General features: G+C 42.1%; 1 protein-coding gene across 2 annotated transcripts; it reads left to right on the top strand.

The window, feature by feature from the left end:
- Positions 1 to 1,741: 1,741 nt before the first annotated feature.
- Positions 1,742 to 24,397, top strand: LOC132874839 (MICOS complex subunit MIC26-like). Of its 2 annotated transcripts, none has more exons than XM_060911257.1 (10): positions 1,742 to 1,758; positions 13,725 to 13,798; positions 17,158 to 17,262; positions 17,383 to 17,502; positions 18,177 to 18,209; positions 18,292 to 18,346; positions 18,445 to 18,540; positions 18,661 to 18,752; positions 21,964 to 22,050; positions 22,142 to 24,397. In XM_060911257.1, exons 2-10 carry the CDS (start codon positions 13,772 to 13,774, stop codon positions 22,145 to 22,147), a joined length of 621 nt encoding a protein of 206 aa, XP_060767240.1. In that variant the 5' UTR covers positions 1,742 to 1,758; positions 13,725 to 13,771; the 3' UTR covers positions 22,148 to 24,397. The 2 variants fall into 2 exon arrangements, with proteins under 2 accessions (XP_060767240.1, XP_060767239.1); XM_060911256.1 differs by lacking the exon at positions 1,742 to 1,758 and adding an exon at positions 8,910 to 12,320.
- Positions 24,398 to 24,442: the final 45 nt, after the last annotated feature.

Here is a 24,442-nt window from a genome sequence, read left to right as displayed (position 1 = left end):
GTGCGCAAAAATACCTCGAAATATGCTGTTATAGGAAAATAATCGACAATGACGCACACTTTGAAGTTGATTACTTTCCAATAACAGCACATCTTGAAGTGTTTTATTCGTCAGCAAATTTTCCAGCTGTAATTTTTTTCTTTTTTTTTATTTATTTATTAATTTACATCATGCTTTTTATCCATTTATAGTTGCATTTAATGGTGTGGAACAGCTTGTCATTGGAAGAAATGTCAGTTCCTGTTATCAATTATGTTCCAGCAGCTGTAAACTCCAGTCTTGTTTCCTCACCAGTCTTGGTTTAGTTCTCTCTTGAAGAACACCAGTTTATCTCATCTCATCTCATCTCATTATCTGTAGCCGCTTTATCCTGTTCTACAGGGTCGCAGGCAAGCTGGAGCCTATCCCAGCTGACTACGGGCGAAAGGCGGGGTACACCCTGGACAAGTCGCCAGGTCATCACAGGGCTGACACATAGACACAGACAACCATTCACACTCACATTCACACCTACGCTCAATTTAGAGTCACCAGTTAACCTAACCTGCATGTCTTTGGACTGTGGGGGAAACCGGAGCACCCGGAGGAAACCCACGCGGACACGGGGAGAACATGCAAACTCCACACAGAAAGGCCCTCGCCGGCCACGGGGCTCGAACCCGGACCTTCTTGCTGTGAGGCGACAGCGCTAACCACTACACCACCGTGCCGCCCACCAGTTTATCATGGTACAAAAAAAAAAAAAAAAACCACCCCTGTGAAACGCTACCTCATACTGACTGTTACACAGTGATGACACTGGAAAATCCTTCCATAAACATGAAAGAAAACGATCTAAAAGAAAATGTCACCACATCAACGATTACACATGCTTTATTAATATTACATTACAGGCATGTAGCAAATGCTCTTATCCAGAGTGATATACAACATACCCAGAAGAGCCTGGGGAGCTATTGGGGGTTCAGTACCTTACTCAAGGGCACTTCAGCCATTCCTGCTGGTCCAGGGACTCAAACCAGCAACCTTTTGGGCCAAAAGCTACTTTTCTGACCATTAGGCTATGGCTTCCATTAGTAATCGGTTTGTTATGGGTTTTAGATGATTGTGGAACATCGAACATACAAGCCACTGTGTATGAGCTGTTACTATGAAAATGATAATTAGATTATTAGAAGACTAATGAGGGCATGAATATAAGCCTGTGATTTGGATTAGCTCTATTATCGGAGTCGTTGTTAATGGATAATTAGCGCCTGCTGACATTCTGAGCGTTTAACAGCGCTGTGCGATAAACCATTTTAAACATTTATAGCTCCGACTATAATGACCGTAACATAATCATTTAACTTGTTATATGTAGAATTCAGGAACGAACACAATGCACAGATTGGTGTCGTTTTGTTTGCATGACATAAAAGTAGCAAAAACAGAAAAGACAGCAGGAATGTGTTCTCTCGCCCTTTGCACTCTGTTCTGCAGCAAAACCTTGTGGTTGAGATCCTCAAGAATGCGCAGGCCTCGTGCCAACCAATACAACAAGCGTGTCTCCTTCAATTCACTTCACTGCAAAAACGGCATGTAGAGCAGGTCAGCTGGGGGCATGCAGCACAGCCCGGCTCACGGTTCTGCTTTGCCTGGTAATGGCTTGCAGTTGTTTGGGAAGGAACCGCAGGAACCGAACGACGGAGCAGAGTCTACAGGGTTTAACATGCGAAGGACGGTGTACTTCAAGAACAGCAGGAGGTTCCGGTGCAGGTATGAGCAGGGGAGTCAGTCCGAGACTGAGGTTTGGATATCAGCATGTGTGTTTCGTTGCTCTGAAACACGGAGTTACTGTGAAATTATTCAGTAGGGTTGTAAAGTTAACTCAGATGCCTCCCGCATGGGGCGATGCTCCCATCTAGTGGTGAATCTTCATGACCCGTGATCTTGGGTTTTAAAAAATAAACCTGCAAATGTTCTGAGAGGAAAGGCTTGTTCTACAAAATTCAGTTCCTAAAAATGAATAAATGCTCAGATGAACATTCAGCCTTGTCGTGAAATTCAAAGAATCACATTGAAAGCTTTAGTCATTGTGTTGCGATCATTTTAAACACATTTAAACACACACACAATAATCAGGGGGCGGCACGGTGGTGTAGTGGTTAGCGCTGTCGCCTCACAGCAAGAAGGTCCGGGTTCGAGCCCCGTGGCTGGCGAGGGCCTTTCTGTGCGGAGTTTGCATGTTCTCCCCGTGTCCGCGTGGGTTTCCTCCGGGTGCTCCGGTTTCCCCCACAGTCCAAAGACATGCAGGTTAGGTTAACTGGTGACTCTAAATTGAGCGTAGGTGTGAATGTGAGTGTGAATGGTTGTCTGTGTCTATGTGTCGGCCCTGTGATGACCTGGCGACTTGTCCAGGGTGTACCCCGCCTTTCGCCCGTAGTCAGCTGGGATAGGCTCCAGCTTGCCTGCGACCCTGTAGAACAGGATAAAGCAGTTAGAGATAATGAGATGAGACAATAATCAGGAGGCGAAAGTCCAAAGCTTGATATCTGAACTGCAAAATGTCTTTACAAAGCCACTGTTCCAGTATGAGTGTAAAGATCTGATGATATGGATCAATTTGTTTCATATTTTATCATGTCATAGTGTATCAAATTGAATCATATTGTGTCATATCATATCATTAAGTATTATATTGTTTTATCATATTGTACTGTATAAAATAATATCAGATGATATCATATCGTGCCATATCACATTCTATCACATCATATCAGATCTTTTGTTGGTGTATCATATCATATAGCATCATATTGCATCAAATCATATTTTATAATGGGCGGCACGGTGGTGTAGTGGTTAGCACTGTCGCCTCACAGCAAGAAGTTCCGGGTTCGAGCCCTGTGGCCGGTGAGGGCCTTTCTGTGTGGAGTTTGCATGTTCTCCCCGTGTCCGCATGGGTTTCCTCCGGGTGCTCCGGTTTCCCCCACAGTCCAAAGACATGCAGGTTAGGTTAACTGGTGACTCTAAATTGACCGTAGGTGTGAATGTGAGTGTGAATGGTTGTTTGTCTCTATGTGTCAGCCCTGTGATGACCTGGCGACTTGTCCCCGCCCCTCACCCATAGTCAGCTGGGATAGGCTCCAGCCTGCCTGCGACCCTGCACAGGATAAGCAGTTACAGGTAACGGACGGATGGATGGATGGCATATTTTATGATATGGACACGAGTGTTCAGGAGTCATGTAACCCTGTGTACACAATCCTTAAATACAGTGTTAGCATGATTTCTGTCACACAAGTAGGCAGAAAAGATCATCGTGATCTTAATTTTTAGGTTTTTTAGGATTTTTTTCCAGTTGTTTTGGTAACACTTTCTATGTTCATATCACGTTATAATCCATTCATAAGGCTTCATACACACTGTATTCCTCTCATCCGTATTTCTTTTTCAATCGTTAGCATAATGCTTTATAAGCAGTGACTCTGAACATGTTCATATCGTGTTATAATCCATTTGTAAAGCATTATATTATATAAACACAAGTGTTTTAACCATGAGTTGGCCTAGTGGTTAGCGTGTCCAGGAGATCGTAAGTTCTACTCGCGGTTGGGTCATACCAAAGACCATCATAAAAATGGTACCTACTGCCGTCTGCAAGGCACGCTGCAGTACAGATGTGAGTGGGGAGTCAAACTCTCGTGGTTACCAGAGGACCCGCCCCCCACTGTAACCCTAGCTATGTAATAGGCGAGAGGCCGAGGGCTACAGAAACGGAGATCGGCGCCGCCAGGTGTGGGAAGGACTTTAGAGTGTTTTACTAGGAAATACGCCACTCATATTTTTCATATGAGCTCCATCCGGGACACTGAGAACCAAAACTATGACATAAATCTCTATATGTCGCTCGTGAGGAAATCAATGAGTGAGTTGTTTTGATAAATTTGGGGACTTTTTGTTTGTGAATGTGTCGATATAATAAAAAGAAAATCACATGTTGGCTTGATGATATGAAGTTTATCTTCCCATGTTGAAAAACTCACATTTTTCATATGAAATACATCACGGATCTGAGTGACACATTTCCCGATATTTCACTCCAATGACGTCACTCCCAGTGTTTTCCTGCTGACTAGACACGCGTTGTCAAAATGGCGAACCATTTCAAAATTAAAATTATTTTGATTAACTTGCATTTGTTGTTGTTTGTTTGTTTGTTTGTTTGTTTGTTTTTGTGGATGTGTCCATATAATATTCAGAACATTACACAGTGGCGCGAAGATATGAAGTTTATCTTCTCATGTTGAAAATATTTCACTTGTTCGCATCACTCACTCATGAATATATTCACCACTCGAAGATAAACTTCATAATCTTCACACAACCGTGTAATATCCTCTATATATCATAGAGTATCATATTATTTATTCTACCCACATTCACTGGATATGAGCAATCATGTGCCCTGATTGGCTACTCTACTACTAGGCTATCAGCTCATATTCCGTGAGTAGAGCAAAACAAAATGAGGTCACGAGCAAGCTGGAGCCTATCCCAGCTGACACAAGGAGAACTGCTGGGCTCAAACCCAGAACCTTCTTGCTGTGAGGCAACAGCTAACCACTACACCACCGTGCCACCCTATATATGATATTATTTTATACAAAAAATGCAGGTTTTAAATTTGAAACGCATAAAATTGGAAAAATAGTTTTACGGTATTTTATCTATTTTCGAATAATGTCTAAATGAGGACTGTTAGATGATTTAGTCTGTATTAAGATGTCATCTCATCTCATTATCTCTAGCCGCTTTATCCTTCTACAGGGTCGCAGGCAAGCTGGAGCCTATCCCAGCTGACTACGGGCGAAAGGCGGGGTACACCCTGGACAAGTCGCCAGGTCATCACAGGGCTGACACATAGACACAGACAACCATTCACACTCACACCTACGGTCAATTTAGAGTCACCAGTTAACCTAACCTGCATGTCTTTGGACTGTGGGGGAAACCGGAGCACCCGGAGGAAACCCACGCAGACACGGGGAGAACATGCAAACTCCGCACAGAAAGGCCCTCGCCGGCCCCGGGGCTCGAACCCAGGACCTTCTTGCTGTGAGGCGACAGCGCTAACCACTACACCACCGTGCCGCCGTATTAAGATGCATGTAAGATATCATTTATGATATATTTCCAGCATTTGAAAAAAAAATCATAAATAAATAAACTTAACATTCAGGACAGACGACCATTACAGAAAAGTCACACGTGGTGTTTCGACACGTCGCGTAATGTTTTGAAGAATTTTTCATAAGTACGTGTTTGCTTTTTTTTCCTCCCTCGCATGAATTATTTAAGGGATATAAATGGCAAGCTCGCCTCTGTTTTGATAATTTATTATTATCTCCACCAGGAGGAGGTTATATTTTTTTGCTTGTCTGTTCCCAACGTAACTCAAAAGGTAGTGAACGGATTTTGATGAAATTTGGAGGAAGGGTGGGCCATGATCCAAGGAACAATTTATTAGATTTTGATGCAAATCCAGATATGTATGCGGATCCAGGATTATTTTTTTCTTCCCAACATAACTCAAAAAGTAGTGAACGGATTTGGATGAAATTTGGTGTACAGCTTTAGTATTCAAGTGATTTGATGGTGATGTTAATAACATGTAGCTTGGCGGCGGTAAGAACTCAACCGAGTGCTCTTCTAGTTACCGTATATCTGCAATTACAGATGATTAGCAGCAGCAACCTGAGAGAAAACATGAATTTCTTAGCACTTGGTTCATCTCATTTTAACTTTAATGACAGCGTGTATTCAAGTTGATACGAATTGTATGAGTTTGTATAAACCCTGACGTTATCAGATCCATCAGGGTATCATCTGAACAGTGGAAGGGAGAATACTCGAGGACAACAAGCAGACTTTTCATACAAAGGAGTTCACGTTAAATTTAATACTGAATACTGAATATTCCGACATTTAAATTAAAAATATATATAGAAACAAATCCCAGATTTTCAGTGTCGTCTCAGACACTTTAACCATAATATGTATATACACTCACCGGCCACTTTAATAGGAACTTGGTGTTGATTCTAAGATCCCGGCTGCAGGAGTGGAACCCAGTGTGTTCTTCTGTTCTGCTGTTGCATGCTGAGATGCTTTTCTGCTCACCACGGTTGTAAAGAGTTGCTATGAGTTACTATATCCTTCCTGGCAAAAAAGCTCAAACCAATCTGTCCATTTACCACTGACCTCTCTCATCAACAAGGCGTTTGTTTCCACCCACAGAACTGTCACTCACTCACTCACTCACTCACTCACTCACTCGATGATGGTTTTTTGTTTTCTGCACCATTCTGTGTAAACTCTAGAGACTGTTGTGTGTGAAAACCCCAGGAGATCAGCAGTTTCTGAAATACTCAAACCAACACCCATGCCACAGTGAAAGAAAATGGCACTTCTTCGAGATCACAATTTTTCCCATTCTGATGTTTGAACATTGTGAACATTAACTGAAGCTCTTGATTTGTATCTGCATGATTTTTTGGATCAAGGGATCGGCTGATTAGAGAACCGCATCAAATAAAACAGCAGGTGGATGTATGGGTGTTCCTAATAAAGTGGCAAGGCGAGTGTGTATGTACAGTTCTGCACAAAATTCTTCAGCACCTTCTTTTTTTTTTTTTTTTTAGTACGAACTTTTGTTATGGATTTTTATTTGATGACGTCTACATTATCGAGTCAGTCCAAAAACATTTTCGGTTCCAAATGTTAGTTTTCCAGCACAAAATGAAGTGTTACAGAAAAAAGCAGCACGTTATGTAAGAGAGGCTTTTCAGATCAAAAAAGAGAACATAATGAAGGCTACTGGGTTTTGGTGCAAAAGCATCCAGAAGAACTGTTTCTGGTTCTCTAAGATGCTCAGTAAAACCTACAGCTCATTTCCTTATGAAACTGAACACATTATAATGTGAGTCGTCACACCAAGTACTGCATTTGTTTCATTTATTACAGTTTGCTGCTCTTTATAGTGTTTTCTGTTTAACATAGAAACATTTCAGGTCATTATTCCCGAAGGAATTTTTTTTTCCTCCACAGTATTTCCTTTGCACAGCACTGTACATGTTACGCACTTGGTTATCATTGTGCATGTGTTACAGATTAACCCTGCTGGTTTAACACACCCCACTAAAGCGCCTCGTGTCATTAAGATGCATGTCATGTTGAAATCCTTCCCTGATTTCATCTGCAGTCTCCACGCTCGTCTCAGCCTCCCTGCGCGTCCTCGGCACTGTGTGTGGCGTGCAGCTGATTTTGAAACGCATATTTGTGGTGAAGTTTGTGGCTCGCAGTTTCTCTCCCAGGGCTCTTGCAGAGGCTCGGCACGCGCTAGAGCCGAGAAAAAAACAACAACGAAACCTCTGCACTCCAGGAAGGAGGGGTGAACTGGGTCAGGGATCAGATGATCCTGCTAAAGAGAGATTCTGTCTGTCAGGAAGATCTTTTTGTGAACTACGGTACTGTGCAAAAGTCTACCCTATTTTTTTTTCTTTCATACAAACTTTCTTATAGATTTCTATTTTATGACTTCTACATTATCGAGTCAAAACATTACAAAAACATTTTAGAGTTCCAAGCATTCTTTTTTTTTTCCAGCACAAAATTAAATGCAGCCCAAAGGGAAAAAAAGTTTGTATCTGAGCAGCATATTCCACAAGGGAGCACTTTTCAGATTAAAAAAGAAAACATAATGAAGGCTACTGGGTTTTGGTGCAAAATTATGGCCCTGTCCACACGGCAACGGATTCAGGTGAATCCGATAAAAAATTTTATCGTTTCGGCCTGGCGTCCACACGGCACCGGCGTTTTGGGTGCCCCAAAACGATATTTTTTGAGAACGGTTTCCAGAGTGGAAAAATCTGGCAACGGCACCGTTGCGAAGTCGTCTGGATGAGTAGAACGGATTTGTTTACGATGACGTCACAACCACATGACTAGAACAAGCAGCACTCTCGCGCGCATCATTCGTAACAACAACAGCAACAATGGCGGACCCCAGAGTAGTAGTAGTTTCAGTGCTGCAGTCGCTGCTAAGTTTTATAGTTCAGAGTCACTCGCAGGAGTAACTCCACCTCGTCATTGGTCCAGACAAGAGAGTCGGTTTTTCCTTGCGTAGTCGCAGCCATCTTCTTCTTGTTGTTGTGTGTTTGTTCCTGTGAGTGCTTCACGCCGGGTAGAAGAAGGAGTTTATGCACATGCATCCTACTTCTTCTGTTGTTCTGGTGTCTCCGATGGGACCGTCTTACAGTGCACGTTGAGGTGTGGCATGTGTATTGCATCGTTTTCAGCAAGCGTTGCGTTGCCATATGTACCTGATATTTTACTGATCCGTTGCCCATGTGGATGCGATATTTTTTTTACCCGCTAAAAAAAAAAATCTCGTTGCCGTTGTCGTGTGGATGTAGCCTAAGAAGCGAGTGTGACAGTCAAAGTGTCCAGAAGAACTGGGGCTGGTTCTGTAAGATGCTCAGTAAAACCTACAGCTCATTTCCGCATAAAACTGCACTCACTGTACCTCAGACTACTACTTTTTTTAAGCAAAGGGTCATCTCACACCAAATACTGACTTTGTTTCATTTATTATGGCTTACTGATTACTAGTTATAGTATTTTTTAATGTTGAAACATTTATTTTCATTATTTTTTAAGCTTTTTTTGGTCTACAGCATAGGCTCCAGCTTGCCTGCGACCCTGTAGAACAAGGTAAGTGGCTACAGATAATGGATGGATGGATGGATGGATGGATGGACGGTCTATAGCATTTCTTTACATGTGCCTTAGACTTTTGCACAGCACTGTATATTCACATTTCTTTTTTCACATATGAGTGAAATACATAATGTACGTAAGGAAAAGCATGTGAAGGTGGATTTCAATGTGTTAAACCCTGAAAATGCAGCCAGTGAATTCTAGTAGATGTGTGGCATCATGTCAACAGCATGCGATTACATGGGAAACCTCCCTGAATCCCTCAGCAACACCATGATTCAGTGATGGACTCCGAGTCCCAACAGGGCCGACATAGACTCAAGTTCCCAGCAACTCCACGAGCTCTCACACCCTCAGCCTCACCCTCCTTCTGATTATACACACACACCTGTTTCTAGAGGGGAACCGTCAGGGCCTTTTAGGCGTTCAGAGAAGCCCAGACATATCAGCATTTCAAAGGCTATTCTTTTTGGGCTGTATGGATGCTGTCAGTCCCGACTCGCTTGCTCACTCGAGTTTGTTGACGGTGTAGTGGCTGGCTGCTTTATGTCCTGGGGCTCCCTCATGCCTGTGTTACCTTCTGGCTCTCCCCTTTTAGTTATGCTGTCATAGTTAGTTGCCGGAGTCCCTGCTTGTACTCAGTGCAATATGTATACTGTCCCTACTTATTCAGGTGACATTGGGCATACCTAACAACCTGTGTTTTCTCTCTTTTCTCCCCCCCCAATCTGTCCCTCTGAGTTACATGTCGGTCCTGGGATCGAGATGCTGACCTCTTTTGCTCCTCGGACCTGCCTGATCCATCCTGGTGCCCTGTGTCTGGTTGGAGTCTCATCGCATCGCTCCTGTGGAGGGCAGCCCCATGTGGACAGTTGGGGGTCGCGCCTGGAGGACGCTCTGGACTCTTGCAGTGGTGCTTTTGTGGCTGGGGACTGAAGTTGACTTGCTGACTTTAGGACTACAGTTGACTTGCTGACTTTGGGACTACAGTTGTCGTGAACGGTTTTGCGCTCGGGTTTCCGTCGGTGGGGGGTTTATAGCATCAACGAAGCTGACTTTGTTAGGACTGTTAATGTTATTGTCATGTTATCTGTTGTTGCCCAGATGGGGATGAGTTCCCTTTTGAGTCTGGTTCCTCTCGAAGTTTCTTCTTGGTTTTTGGGAGGAACCAAAAATTTATCATCCTCGGCCTTCTCGAACCCCAACACGAGCTTAATCACGAGTTGATGCCATCAGCGCAGCCGTAAAGCCACCTTCCAGCCAGTGTAGCGTTCATCAGTAGTGTTAGCGAATGCTAATTAATAAAACGGTCAAGCCAGTGCTATCGAGAGCAAGTAGCACAGAGTAATGACCAAGAAACTAAGATTTCTGTCTCCAGACTCTTCTTCCATGCTGCACGCTCACTACAATATTTTGCAGTCAGACTTAAGTATTCATTTCCGTGTGTAATTACTGAGTTACTTTTAAAATCAACATCAACATGGAGTGACCTGGCAGCCTGCTGCTAATTCCTTGCAAAATCCTTTGCCCTGTTGCTTTTTTTATGTGCCTGGCTAAGTTTTGACTGAGCTCAAGTCCCAGCTCTAATAGCAATGGTTCGCCACTGCCTGTTTCTCACAACCACACTGTCAGAAATAGGGGTACAATAGGAGTCCGTTTCTGTCCCCCAAGGTACACTCTATACTAATGAACCCCTTAGGGCTCATTATTGGACCTCAACGTAACTATGTGTACCTTTTTAGGGACAAAAAGGTACATATAAGTTCCCAATCAGTATATAAAGGGTACAAATAAGTACCTTAGAAGGTGACAAGCCAGTGACAAGCCATTGTGCCCCTAAAGGTACAATAATGTACTTTATTTTCTGAGAGTGCACCAGCATGGAGAGCTTAAATGAAAGTTTCACACCCTCACATGTTGCGAAACAATTTGCTTCGTCTCTGTGTCAGGTGTTTGCAGTTCACCCGACCTCTGTTAAGCCCTTGACCTTGATTTTGGATCATGATTCTGATTGCTGTTTGCTGTTTGGCTGATCCCTGTGCCCATCCTTGACTCTGTATTCTGCCTGCAATATTGGGTTCATCTGCCTGAACTCTTTGGCAAAGTAAAGAACATCCCGAGCCTCTCTCTCTCTCTCTCTCTCTCTCTCTCTCTGTCTGTCTCTCTCTTTGTGCTTCTCCTCCAAATGCATGCAGCAGACCCCGATTCCCTCCAGACCACTCTCTCTGCTCATATCAGAGAGCACAAACAGTGTCTCCAGGAGATCTCTAACCAGATCCCACAGCTCTTGTCAGCCCTCACCCAACTGTCATCTCAGCATGCCAGACCAGCGATGCTTCCTGCTCTGGTTCCACCTTCTCAGTGTCTCACTGCCTGGCCTGATATGTTCACAAGAGATCCTTCACAATGTCAAGACTTCCTCCTTCACTGCCAGCTGGACTTCACCTCGCACGATGGCTTCTCAAACCAAGCCAAGATTACTCATGATTGTAACATATCTTGAAATGATTCGATAAAGTGAGCTGCTATCTTCCTACAAGCACTTCATCACCCTGTTTTGCCAAGTCTTTGAATGCAGCACGATGGGCAAGGAAGTTGGCAAGCAGTTGTTTTGTTCACTATCAAGCAGGGCAAGATGGAGGTGGAACATGCCTTGGAGTTTCATGTGCTAGCAGCAGAATGAAGCAATGCTGAAAATTGGACTTCACCAAGGGGCTGAACAATGACGTCCTCACTGAGTTAGCTTGTCATGACGAGGCAGCAACACTCGGGCTCTGGAGTAAACCTCATTAACCAAGCTTCAGCCTTCCAGCTCAATTTACTGCTCCTGACTCGACCACAAATCCTTCACATCAGCACCAGAACTATTACCCAATGCACCACTTACAGCCAACTCTGCATCAGCAGCTTGCATCACAAGTATATCACCCTCTCTTTCTGTGCCTACCCTGGATGCAAGTCCATAACCCACAGATTTCTTGGACGAATACACAGTGACACCGTATGGCCTCTCTTCCGCCCCCTCTGTGTTCCAGCGTTTGATCAAAGACATGCTGAGAGATATGCTAGAAAGTTTGTTTTCACATACATCAGCAACATTCTGATCTATTCCCCTTCCCTGGAAAGTGATGTTGATGACATTAAGAGAGTGCTGTCTCGTCTGTTGCAAAGCCAGTTGTGTATCAGAGGAGAAAAATGCAAATTCTACATCCCCACTATCTCCTTCCCGGGGTACACTGTTAACCAGGAAGGAATAATCATAGATGACATCAAAGTAAACACAGTGTACATACAGTACAGACTTACAACGTAAACTTCTACCACCACATCATATGAGGTTTCATGGGCTTCTTTGCCTAGGGCCTCCAGAGTCTAGGATCACCACTGACCAAGGCCAAGGTATTTTTTTTAAATGCACTACAATATCATGTTTAAAGAAATGTTTACTTTTTCTTGTAATTCACCAACAGTGATCCTTGGGGATTTTTTCGCCTCTCTTACCCTCCTCCTCCTCCTCACTGTCCGTGGGGGCAAAATAAACTCGGGTCCTCTTCCAGGTAAGTTTTTCACCATTCCAGTTGGTGTTCACTTTTTTTTTTACAGTAGAAATGGACATTTTCAGGCGAATAGATATTTTTCATAACCATTCCCTGACTTATGAAGGTCAACACACTTCTCCCTCATTTGGTTTGTGTGTTCTCTTATCTTTCCCATGTTGATGTTGAGGGACTTTGGCCTCTGTATCACCTCATATTTGTCCCCCAGTTAATCAGGAAGTCATGGATTACAGCTTGAAAGTTCCTACACACTCCAGTCAACTCAAACATGCACAAATTAAATTGGAAACATGCTTCAGTTACTGTATGTTGTGTTCACAATCATTTCCAATAATGGTGGTACATGTGCTTTTGTTGAAAATAAAAGATTAAGCCAAATTGACTTTATAATAAGATGACTGCTGAACTACCTTACAGCAGGAACAATAATAACAGGGTGTAGAAAAATTTAAGGAGTTTCCAATTTCATAACCAATCTTTGATAAAATTCAATTTATAGTTATATGAACACACAAGGGTGGCACGGTGGTGTAGTGGTTAGCGCTGTTGCCTCACAGCAAGAAGGTCCGGGTTCGATCCCCGTGGCCGGCAAGGGCCTTTCTGTGTGGAGTTTGCATGTTCTCCCCGTGTCCGCGTGGGTTTCCTCCGGGTGCTCCGGTTTCCCCCACAGTCCAAAGACATGCAGGTTAGGTTAACTGGTGACTCTAAATTGAGCGTAGGTGTGAATGTGAGTGTGAATGGTTGTCTGTGTCTATGTGTCAGCCCTGTGATGACCTGGCGACTTGTCCAGGGTGTACCCCGCCTTTCGCCCGTAGTCAGCTGGGATAGGCTCCAGCTCGCCTGCGACCCTGTAGAACAGGGTAAAGCGGCTAGAGATAATGAGATGAGATGAACACACAAAGTACACCAAGTAAATATTACACAGATGTTCCATGATTTTAAACATAACTATAAACCTGTGTCATTCTGTAATTAATAAATAAATAAAGTAATCATTGACAAATTACTGTCGTATGAGAGGAATAAATCACTTCAGGATGTGCGGTTATAGGAAAATAATCCACTGTTAGTCAGGGCAGCTCGTTACACTTCATCACACCACCCTGTCACTGATTATCACACTGTAAATGCATGTTCCCAAGGTGTTTTATTTCTTGCATAGTGATAAAAATGCAGACAATTATCTCGGAACAGGTTTATTTGTTTTTTTCATGAGTACAGTGGATATATCAGTTTTACATTACTTATTACAACTTTAGTCATGTAATTTGCTTTGAGTTTGGTTTATACAGTAAAAAAAAAGTTGGAATGGAGTGGTTTTAAAGGCTGAAAAACAACCATAACAGACATTATCCCTTCATGAATGTATTTCTAAAACGCGTTTCTAAATTACCTCCGAGGAAGTGTGTCTCCTTTGGCGTGCCGTAGAAGAGGGCCTTATTCAAGTGGGAATGTTGACTAGCCGAAGATTGGTGAAGGTAAAATAAAATAAAATAAAATAAGCATGCATAGGATGTTTGTCCCATTTAAAAAATGATTATAAAATTTGTACTAAGTTGTTATTGTCTTATTATAATCCTGACAATTAGTTAAAGATCCTAAGCTGATCCAGTGGAGGAGAACGCTAATGCTAAATGCTAACATTTTGTTCAGGCACGAGAGCTGACAGAAATGTGCTGTATAACTGGCTAATAAATAGTGTTAAAATATTATTTTTAAAGTATTAAGTTGTAGATTAATTAATGCTGAATAGTACTGCTGAATATTTATGTGGCTCACGAACAGCTTTAACTGCTGAAAATGGAGCTGAAATAAATGACTGAAGTGACATTGTTTACATTGTCATTTTAATTTCATTTCTAATTGATTTAAAGGTGCAGTACGAGATTTTGGAAAAACGCTTCCCGCAAGCCATATTTTGAAAAGAAACACGCCCACCCCCCGCGTCTCCACCCCTTTATAAACCCTGAGAAATTCCGGCTTTATAATGGGTGTCTATGGCGTTACACACCAGTGGAGCTCGTTGTAGAGAGCTTGGAAAAATAGCTCAAACTTTCTCATTTAAACTGTGTTTTCAGCCCCAATTTTCACTTCACACACACAATTTTCTCAAAAGTAGTAGCCACACTTGTCCTGATTCACACCATATGTCTACCTACACGATAGGACTTGCAGTTTTTGAATGAGAAGCCTGAAAATGAGGAGAGGACAGGCGCGCAGCCCCATAGACTGCCATTATAAACTTGGCAGAAAAGTCACTCGTTTTTAACTCGCTCTAGTGACCTCATTTTTTACACTACAGACAAAAAAAATTACATCAGTGTGTTCAGGAGAGCCTTGTGGCGCTCACTGTGAAAGAATTTTGTGAATATCTCCTTCCGTTTTCGTGTAAAGGCCCATTTATGCTGAAAACGCAGTCCTCGCAGATGGCGTCTGCGTAGCCCCCCCTTTGCAGACGCTCTGCGCGCACCTCCCAAAAATTGTGACCACCGCAGAAGCCTCGCAGACAAGAGGGCTCTGATTGGTCCACTCTACATCCGCTGTACACGCACTTCCGCTTCCCTACTTTCCCGGTTTGGTTTGTTTTCACTACCGTCATTTTTAAAAACACGAGCGAAGATGGAGCAGCACGAAGAGCGGTTGATTGAGGAAGTGAGGAAGTACGTACTTCTATACGACTCCAGTTCTAGTCATTATAAGTGACCGGAGGATAAACACTCCACTAACCACACCCACCAACTACTCCTAGCGACTTCGCGCCCCCTTGCGTTGTGGTGGTGAATAACATCGCGTACGCCTATTACTCCCTGCTCAACGATAAATTACAACTGTCTGCGAAAAGCTATCTGCGAAAGCCTTGTCGCAAGAGCATGCAGAGGCCCTAAATCCCCGTTGTTTGGAGGGAGCCCACTGAGAAAATCCTGCGCTTTCTGTGTCACACTCTGCTCGCAGCGCGTGGATTGGGGGAGGGGCTGCTCGCTCTCTCACACATATATTGAGGTTTTTCACCTGACGTCACAGGGTCACGTGACGCCCCGGTGTCAGCCATTTTGAATGGCAAGCTAGCTAATGTCAACATCATAGTACCTAGTATGTTACTGTAGCAACATTTATGTTCAATCATTTGGATGACTGTTAAAACCTTTCAGTCTCAAGTTTTTCCTTTACTGTATTTACTAGTTTACTGAGCCAGCCAGCCCCGGAGCGCGCTAGCTAGCGCCAGCCAGCCAGCCCCGGAGTGCGCTAGCTAGCTAGCGCCAGCCAGCCAGCCAGCCCTGGAGCGCACTCAGTAAACTAGTAAATACAGTAAAGGAAAAACTTATAACGGGCCATGTCTCAACAGACTAAGAAGTTATTTCAATGACATTTAATAACATTTTGTTTATCCTGAGGACCGAAAGTAAATGAAAATGTGAACAAACCTTAGCTGTCAGTGAACAATCCTGGTGGAAACAGGTAAACGTCGTTCTCTAAGCCTGCTAACCTCAATTTTTGCAAATACCTCTCCCTCTGCTCACCCTGTAAATGCCCTGCGTCACTGGATAGTGAAGGTGTTTTCTACATCTCACTCCTTTTTCTTTTATGTTTTTCGTTTGTCGCCTTCCTCGCATTCAAACTGATTCGAGCCGTGCCGTCCAAAATGGCAGCATCACATGACTTGGTCACGTGGGTGAAATACCTCAATACACACACACACACACAGAAGGGACAGGCTGCTCGCGGGCTTCAGTCTGATTGACGTGTCAGTATCCAATCATTTTGAGGTGGTACCTCGATAGGATTGGATGGCGTTTTTCCTTTATTTTACACTGTAGACTGGATTAAAATATTTCGTTTTTGGGTCAAACCTTCTGTTGTACTGCTTGCAACATGGGTGTGAGGAGCTTTTCAAGCAATATGGTAAAAAATACTCCTGAAAAAAATCTCGTACTCCACCTTTAAATGTAACAGATGACTTTACCAAATGATGGCAGTAATGGCAGAAATGAAGAAGGAAAACACATTTAAATGTGAAAGATATATAAAACAAAAATAAAACAATTTATCTAACATTTGGTGCATAATAATAACAATGTCAGACATTTTTCTGGTTATTTAAATGTTGTGTAAATGTTATTTAAAAGTGTTTCTTAATGAGGCAAAAAAAAATCCCAATTGATATCAATTAAAATTAATATTTCTTAATATTCGTCTTAATCAAGCTTAATATTCACAATGAAAAACAAATTCAGTTTTTCCCCCACAAGCAAGGTGATAGATAAATAAAATAAAAATATTACAATTTCTAATATTATTAACATTTTTTACAAATAATGTTTTGTTTTGTTCTGATATAAAACTATATCATGATGCGTATTTTGCATGCAGGCTGCTTGTATGTTGTATTTCTGTCAGGCTTGTTATCGTGGTGTAAATTGCGATTTGTTGCATTTCAAGTACAAATTAAATGTATGAATTAAGATAACAATAATCATTGATACTGTATAACACTTTTAGTCCTCTATTATTTATTAATTTATTTGTTTATTATCGAAAAGTGCTTGTTAGTACAGACAAAGAACAAATGTATAATATTTACCGATTTAAAAACACAATATTCACAATTAACCACCATTAATATTTTTATATTAATATTCATATGTGAAGGATCAGATGACCTGAAATTAAAACTAATATTTGGTTATTTTATTGTGTAGAAAATCAAAATGTCAACTGCAGAATAAATAAAAAGTCTGAAGTTAGATCTTATGTCATGATAAAGTGATACAGTTTAAAAGTTTTCTCTTATAATCACATTTACAAATGAATTTTATATTTTATTTTCTGTGCTTTGCAGGTGGCGTTGCCGCTGGCGTTGCCCGGCTCTCTGTACCTCGTTTCAGGACGGGTTTTTGCTGCCAGTGAGAACGAAGGAAGTGATTCCTCTCTGATTACAGATGAGGTGTGTTCTCTGTTACAGCTGTTGCACAGATGTTTTAATTTCATCAGTATCAATCATCGATGCTCTAGGTTCGAGGCTTGAGAGTAAAATGTTTGGATGTGTGTGCGATGTGTCTTTCAGCTCTCTCTGTATACCACCCCACACACTCGAGTACACTCCGTGAAGCCGGAAGTCAGCCGTGTGGAGCAAAGTGTAGCGTCGCTGAGGAAATCTGCAGAGCCGTACACAGCATGGTGTCAGGTACGACTGCGCATGAAGAAAAAGTAAACAGGCTTACGTTTTCATTTTCCACTGATGATCCCTGTCATGTAGCTCATGAGATGAAGTCCAGTGTAGAAGAGCATCATGGAGACTCTGGACGCAAAGTCCCAGAATGCAATGCAGCTCTTTGAAGCAGTTGTGCAGACTGAGTTTGAGCAGAGACTCGGCTAGTTAGCGATCTTGCAAGATGGTGAGCGTGATGGCGTTGACGTTGGTGTTAGAATGAAAGTGGAAGCTTTGGAAGATGATCTACAATGTATTTGAGCAGAAGGAACAGCTGAGGAGCTGCGAGAGCTGGAGAGACTAAAGTGCCACCGCATCTCTCTCTCTCTCTCTCTCTCTCTCTCTCTCTCTAGGTTCAGGTTTTCACTTGAAAGGAATTCTTAAACGTTAAACCTGAAATGCTGGAGATTATTTTATTAATTTACTGGCTTTATCATCATCATCAGTAAAATTGTATTAATACATACTTTATTAACACAACACTGACACCTGCTGGATATATTTTGAACTGCACTAAAGAAAATGAAAATGATCAATAATTATAAAACATAATTATTGTTTCTGGTATGGATTTCTTGCAGCATGTTTAGGTGTACTGTTTTGTTTTTTTAAGTGTATTTGATTCACATCTTTTTTCCCCCTCTTTCCAGGACAAGACATCGTATGCCCTGGATAAAGCCGAGGTATTCCGTTTACTGCTTCTGTCCGAAATGTCGTCCTGACGTGCCAGTTTATTTCTAATTAATCCCTCTTTTCATCTTTCAGGAATGTTATAAGATGATCGAGCCTGGAATTGAAACATCTGTACAGACTGCGAGGGGTGAGAAGTTTTAATCAGTGCACAGAGAAATATTTTATAAATACTGTATATTTACAACATGCACTATTTTCACAGTGAGTTTTTGTTCATTGTTTCAGACACTTACGCGTTTCTGGTTAATCCTCCGTCCAAGTTCTACCCAAGTGTCAGTGCCGTGGGGTTTTCCGCAATCCTCGGACTTTACCTTGCCAAAGGTTTGTGTGAAACTGTGATTTATACTTTGATCATCATTTATTTTTATTGATTATGAACTGTATCAGTGAAATGAAATGTGGTGTTTGGTGCCATTTGTTTTTTCTCTGTGTGGATTTAAGGTGGAAGAGTAAAACGTCTTCTCTTCCCCGTTGGGTTGATGACTCTGAGCTCCTCCATGTTCTACCCCCAGCGCGCTGCCTCTCTGGCCAAGGCAAGTCTGACCTCAGAAAGCCTTCAGGGCCGAGAACTTTACACTTTTTTGCTCATCTGGTCATAAGGCCGATGAGCTGTTACCATGGCGTGGCGTCCGTCGTCCACAATTCCGTTAAATCGTATCTCCTCCATCAGTTCTCCATGGATTTCCGTTTAGATTGTTTTGTTTGAAAGAACACATCTCTCTGCACAAAACTCGGTCATTTGTATTGTCAGTTTTTTGCTAACAAATTAGTAATTAGGTCAACTTAACACATTTTCTTCTGACTAGAATTGTATCTCCTCTCTCACTGATCATGCGAATTCAGTTCTGATCGATGTTTTGGGTCGATCTTCTCTCAGGGAACAAAACTTAGTCCTTTGTTGATTTTCCTGGTGTAAACAGTTTGTCGTGGAGGTTGGTCCTCCCTCACATTTCAGTTCTGTTTGATGTTTTGGTCGTCGGGGTTGTTTTGATGGCGGGCCAGATGAGTTACTACGTCCTTGACGTTGTAGTTTGGTCTCTCGGCAACATAAAGAGGCGAGTGAGGGAACGTGTGTTTATCACATAAGTGATAACAGGAACTTACTTATTTCATGGATGAGCCATAACATTAAATGTAGCTATAAATGGATAAAACATGTGACATGTTGGTTTTTAATAAATTAAGCTTTTATCAACCCTTACTCAATTCCTTTTTTATTTGAGGTCACTGAAGACCAAATATCAGCTACTATTTTTCCCATTAAGGGGGGAAAATGTTTTCATCGAGCTATCATTAAGGGTTCTTTAGTTTGTTCCTCTAAGATGATCCCTAATGCAGAGATCTTCAGATGTATCCCTACAGAGTGAGTGAGCTTTCGTTTAAAAAAATAAATGAATAAATAAAAAAGCCGGAGCCACGCTTAGAAAGCTACAACCCCAATTCCAAAAAAGTTGGGACGCTATAAATAAATAATAAAAGCAGAATGCATAATTTGCAAGTCATGGAAACCCTATATTTCACTGAAAATAGTATAAAGACGACACATCAAATGTTGAAACTGAGAAATTTTATTGTTTTATGAAAAATATATGCCCATTTTGAATTTGATGTCAGCAATACGTTTCAGAAAAGTTGGGACAGGGGCGTGTTTACCACTGTGTTATAAACATCACCTTTACTTTTAACAACACTCTGTAAACGTTTGGGAACTGAGGAGACCAAGTGCTGTAGTTCTGAAAGAGAAACGTTGTCCCATTCTTGCCTGATATACAATTTCAGTTGCTCAACAGTTTGGGGTCTCCTTTGTCGTATTTTGTGCTTCATAATGCGGCAAATATTTTAAATGGGAGACAGGACTAGACTGCAGCAGGCCAGTTTAGCATCTGGTCTCTTTTACTACAGAGCCATGCAATATTCATACGTACAGAAAGCGGTTTGGTATTGTCTTGCTGAAAGAAGGAAGGCCTTCCCTGAAAAAGATTTTTTCTGGATGGCAGCATATTGCTCTGAAACGTGTTTATATCATTCAGCATTAATGACAGGGTTTTTTCTAGAAAAATTTAGTCTGAGGGCGCTCACCATGGCGAGGGAGCGAAGCGAGGGGGGGATGGTGCCGGTTGTCCCCCCCCCCGCCGTGCAAAGACTTTGAAAAATGCTCCAATGGGACATTCTGAGGCTGTCTGAGAGGGAAATTGTAACAAATTGTCTGTCAACATTGAAAAAGAAAGAAGTAATCTTCTTCTGCTCCGGACAGTCTTTGGCTTTCTTCCGCTTCGTGCCGCGGGATGACATCTTTAAATGCCCAAGTGTCAACAAAAACAACTTGCGAACTACTTCTGTCAAAAGCTCCCGCGCCAGTGGGTGAAAGGTCATTCAGTCTCGAGAAATCTCGCTCTACAAGTCAGCTGACCTTGTATGTAACCCATGTCAAATCTCGCGAGAGCAGCCGCGACAAGTAAACAACATGGCGCCTCAGTCTGGAAAACGCCAATTCGGATTGTTTTTGCGCCGTCTGGCGGTGTATCTACTATGATTGGAATATTTTTGGGGCAATTATAACGTATTTGATGATCAGACACATTGTCACGTAGTGTTGCTGGGATGTTTTCACGGAGTCGGTAAGGGGGCGCACGCCGAGAGTAAGAGGGCGCAGCGCCCCTGTTCCCCCGTTTAGACGAAAGCCTGAATGATGCCTCCCAGATGTACAAGCTTCCTATGTCATGTGCACTAATGCACCCTCATACCATCACAGATGCTCAATGCTTTTGAACTGTGTGCTGATAACTAGCCGGATGGTCCCTCTCCTCTTCAGCCTGGAGGACGTGGTGTCCATGATTTCTAAAAAGAATTTCTACTTTTGATTCGTCAGACTTCGGGACAATTTTCCACTTCACCTCAGTCCATCGTAAAAGAGCTCGGGCCCAGAGAAGGTGGCGGTGTTTCTGGATATTGTTTATATCTGGTTTTAACTTGCGTTTGTGGATGCAGTAATGAACTGTTTTCACAGGTGATGGGTTTCTGAAGTGTTCCTGAGCCCATACAGTGATTTCCACTACAGACACATGTCTGCTTTTAATGCAGTGTCTCCTGAGGGCCTGAAGATCACAGGCACCCAATGTCAGTTTTCAGCCTTGTTTCCTGCATACAGAGATTTCTCCAGATTCTCTGAATCTTTTAATGATATTATGGACCATAGATGATGTGATCCATAAATTCTTTGCAGTTTTACATTGAGGAATGTTTTTCTTAAATTGTTGCACTGTTTGTCCACGCAGTCTTTCACAGAGCGGTGAACCCCGCCCCATCTTTACTTCTGAGAGACTCCGCCTCTCTGGGATGCTCTTTTTATACCCAGTCATGTTACTGACCTGTTGACAATGAACCACATTAGGTTGTTTGGGTTTTTTTTTTTTCGTTACACAACTTTTTCAGTCTTTTATTGCCCCGTCCCAACTTTTCTGAAACGAGTAGCTGACATCAAATTCAAAATGAGCATATATATTTTAAAAAACAATAAAATTTCTCAGTTTCAACATTTGATTTGTTGTCTTTGTACTATTTTCAATGAAATATAGGGTTTCCATGATTTGCAAATTATGACATTCTGTTTTTATTTACGGTTTACACAGCATCCCAACTTTTTTGGACTTGGGGTTGTAAAAAGTCGATCATCCAGAGAACCTAACCTTGTTGGAGGATTGTTTGAATTTGAGCTCTCTTTTTTTAATGTTTAATGATTTTTAGGAGGCCAAAGACCAGATATCCAGTTTGAGTTCACGGACACGTGTGTTTTTGGAGGACGTGTGGAAGGGAAAATCACCTGGGAAGGAGGTGAGCGAAGAGAACATCATCATGATCGTGATGTATGAAATTGTTCTGTACATCAGGTTTGTATTTTCTCTTTTCTTCTTTTTCTCTCCAGAAATGAAGAGTCACGGGTCAAAGACAGATGAAGATTTAAAGAAGGGACAGTTCTTCTCCAGCTGAAAGAGACTTCACTCTGCTCAGCTCATAAAACTCCTATCAGTTTTATTCTGGTGTGTGGATCTGGAACAGTGCACATTCGATCTATGAATCAGTCCAGAAGTTCTCTTCTTCTCGTGTTTAAACACTACTATTGTCTGTCTGTATCATGTCTCAGCATTAAATCATAATTTATTTGAAGTAGCGAAGCAGTTTAAGGACAGTTTCCCCCGAGGAAGCCATCAGTACGGGATGTTTCTCTATCTGACAGATTTGAATTGAAATGTCGAAAAGGGAATAGATCTTAATCGAGATCTGTGGACAGATCACTAGAAAAGGTATCATTGATTCAATTCCATGACAATGTGTTTACATTTTTTGCTAAATTTTTGTTAAAATTGCATTTTATAGACACTATGTTAAGATTTATATATGTGTGTGTTTGTTTATTTTGTATGATGCATCGGTCTTTGGTGTGTTACTAACTCTGTCAAAGTCAAAATCAGACTTATTAAAGAAAATATCTCACAAATAAACAAATTGAGCTAAAAGTTGGTCTTTATAGGGGTGTTCACACGGCAACTTTTACTCCGGTGTAGCACCGGGGCTGCCCCGGTAGAGCGTTCACACAGTACAGTGAACCCTCGTTTATCGCGGGGGTTACGTTCCAAAAAGGACCCGCGATAGGCGAAATCCGTGAAATAGTCAACTTTATTTTTTTACAACTATTATACAATACAAATGTAAAGCATTTGTTTAAGAAATTAAAAAAAACGTTCTTGCAAATAACTATGACAGTTTTTAATACTTTTAAAATAATAATACTGTAATAATACTGTAAAATAATATTTTTAATAATGAATACGAGGTTAGACACATTGCGACTCACGCGTATTTCACAGTCCCTCTGACTGTGCCTCTTCGTCCTGACTCCGCTCCGCTGTAGCGTCATTTTCTGCTGAAGGCTGTGGTGCAGGTGTCTTTTTCCGAGAGAAGAACATAGTTATGGGTAGTTGTTGGCACTCTTTTTTCTTCTGGGCAAGAAGATTCTTGTAAACAGACATGCCACCTTCGATTATATTTGAAAACTGTAACGAGCAACACATCAACGGGTCCCATTCTTGTGCCACTCGCTGAAGTTCAGTGTTCTGAACACAATGCACTGTAAAAAAAAAAAAAATCCGCGAAACAGCGAAGCCGCGAAAGATGAACCACGTTATAGCGAGGGTTCACTGTACAAAGTTATACCGGTGTAGCCCCTGAAAGCTGCTTAAACCGGTGCAAATCTAACCCTGCTCTGGAGGTGGTTTAAGAAATTTACTCCGGAGTAAATGCTAGTTTGCGGGGCAGCACCGATATAAAATGGGACGTCTGAATGCTACACCCTGTTCATCCACATTGTTTTCCCAGCGCTTGGTGATGCCATGACAACCGTCCACATGGCCATGAACGACACGAAGTCGTCAATTTGTTGCCGAATGAATTGTAGAATGCGTTGTTTTCGTGCTCTCTTGTACTTGCGCAACCTTTCCTTTCTCTCTTTTACGGTGTCTGATAGACCACAACGTAGAAAGTTTGTCTGGAGAAGTATAAACCATGGTTTTTCGATATATCAATCACAAACAAGGCGGGAAAAGGAAGTACATTTTCACGCATGCGCATATTTCATTTCCGCATTATTACTATCGTATAGCACGGTCACAAAAACTGCCGTGTGAACGCAAGTGGGGCTGCACCGGTGCTAACACGCTTCTCTCTAGTAAGCAGGTTTGTGACGTGTGAACGCTCCACAAAATTTACACCGGTGTAAGATATATCGCAACAAAATACATCGGTGCAGCATCGATGCAAATATGTGCCGTGTGAACACCCCTTAAGTCTGTCCTTTATTAAAACAAAAAAAAGCTGCATGTTGAATTTGTTCTTAACAATATAACCACTAAAGTTAGGCGTATCAGACGCTCGTTGGCCGTGTTGTGAAAGCTGTCCATGCAGACGCTCATCTAAGTTTCCAAATCTGTCATTGCTTAACTCTTGAATATTTTCTGTCATTAAAAAACTTATAGGGCAGCACGGTGGTGTAGTGGTTAGCGCTGTCGCCTCACAGCAAGAAGGTCCTGAGTTCGAGCCCCGGGGCCGGCGAGGGCCTTTCTGTGTGGAGTTTGCATGTTCTCCCCGTGTCCGCGTGGGTTTCCTCCGGGTGCTCCGGTTTCCCCCACAGTCCAAAGACATGCAGGTTAGGTTAACTGGTGACTCTAAA

This window comes from Neoarius graeffei, chromosome 27, assembly GCF_027579695.1.
Source record: "Neoarius graeffei isolate fNeoGra1 chromosome 27, fNeoGra1.pri, whole genome shotgun sequence".
Taxonomy (NCBI): domain Eukaryota; kingdom Metazoa; phylum Chordata; class Actinopteri; order Siluriformes; family Ariidae; genus Neoarius; species Neoarius graeffei.
This window is presented reverse-complemented; position numbering and strand designations above follow the sequence as displayed.

What these genes read in the sequence shown, in the direction of transcription:
- LOC132874839 (XM_060911256.1), top strand. Translation starts at nt 12,176, where the DNA reads ATGCACTACAATATCATGTTTAAAGAAATGTTTACTTTTTCTTGTAAT. An exon ending in AAACTCGGGTCCTCTTCCAG is followed by an intron (nt 12,321 to 13,724) that starts GTAAGTTTTTCA and finishes CCTCCGAGGAAG; the next exon opens with TGTGTCTCCTTTGGCGTGCC. An exon ending in ATCTGTACAGACTGCGAGGG is followed by an intron (nt 18,347 to 18,444) that starts GTGAGAAGTTTT and finishes TCATTGTTTCAG; the next exon opens with ACACTTACGCGTTTCTGGTT.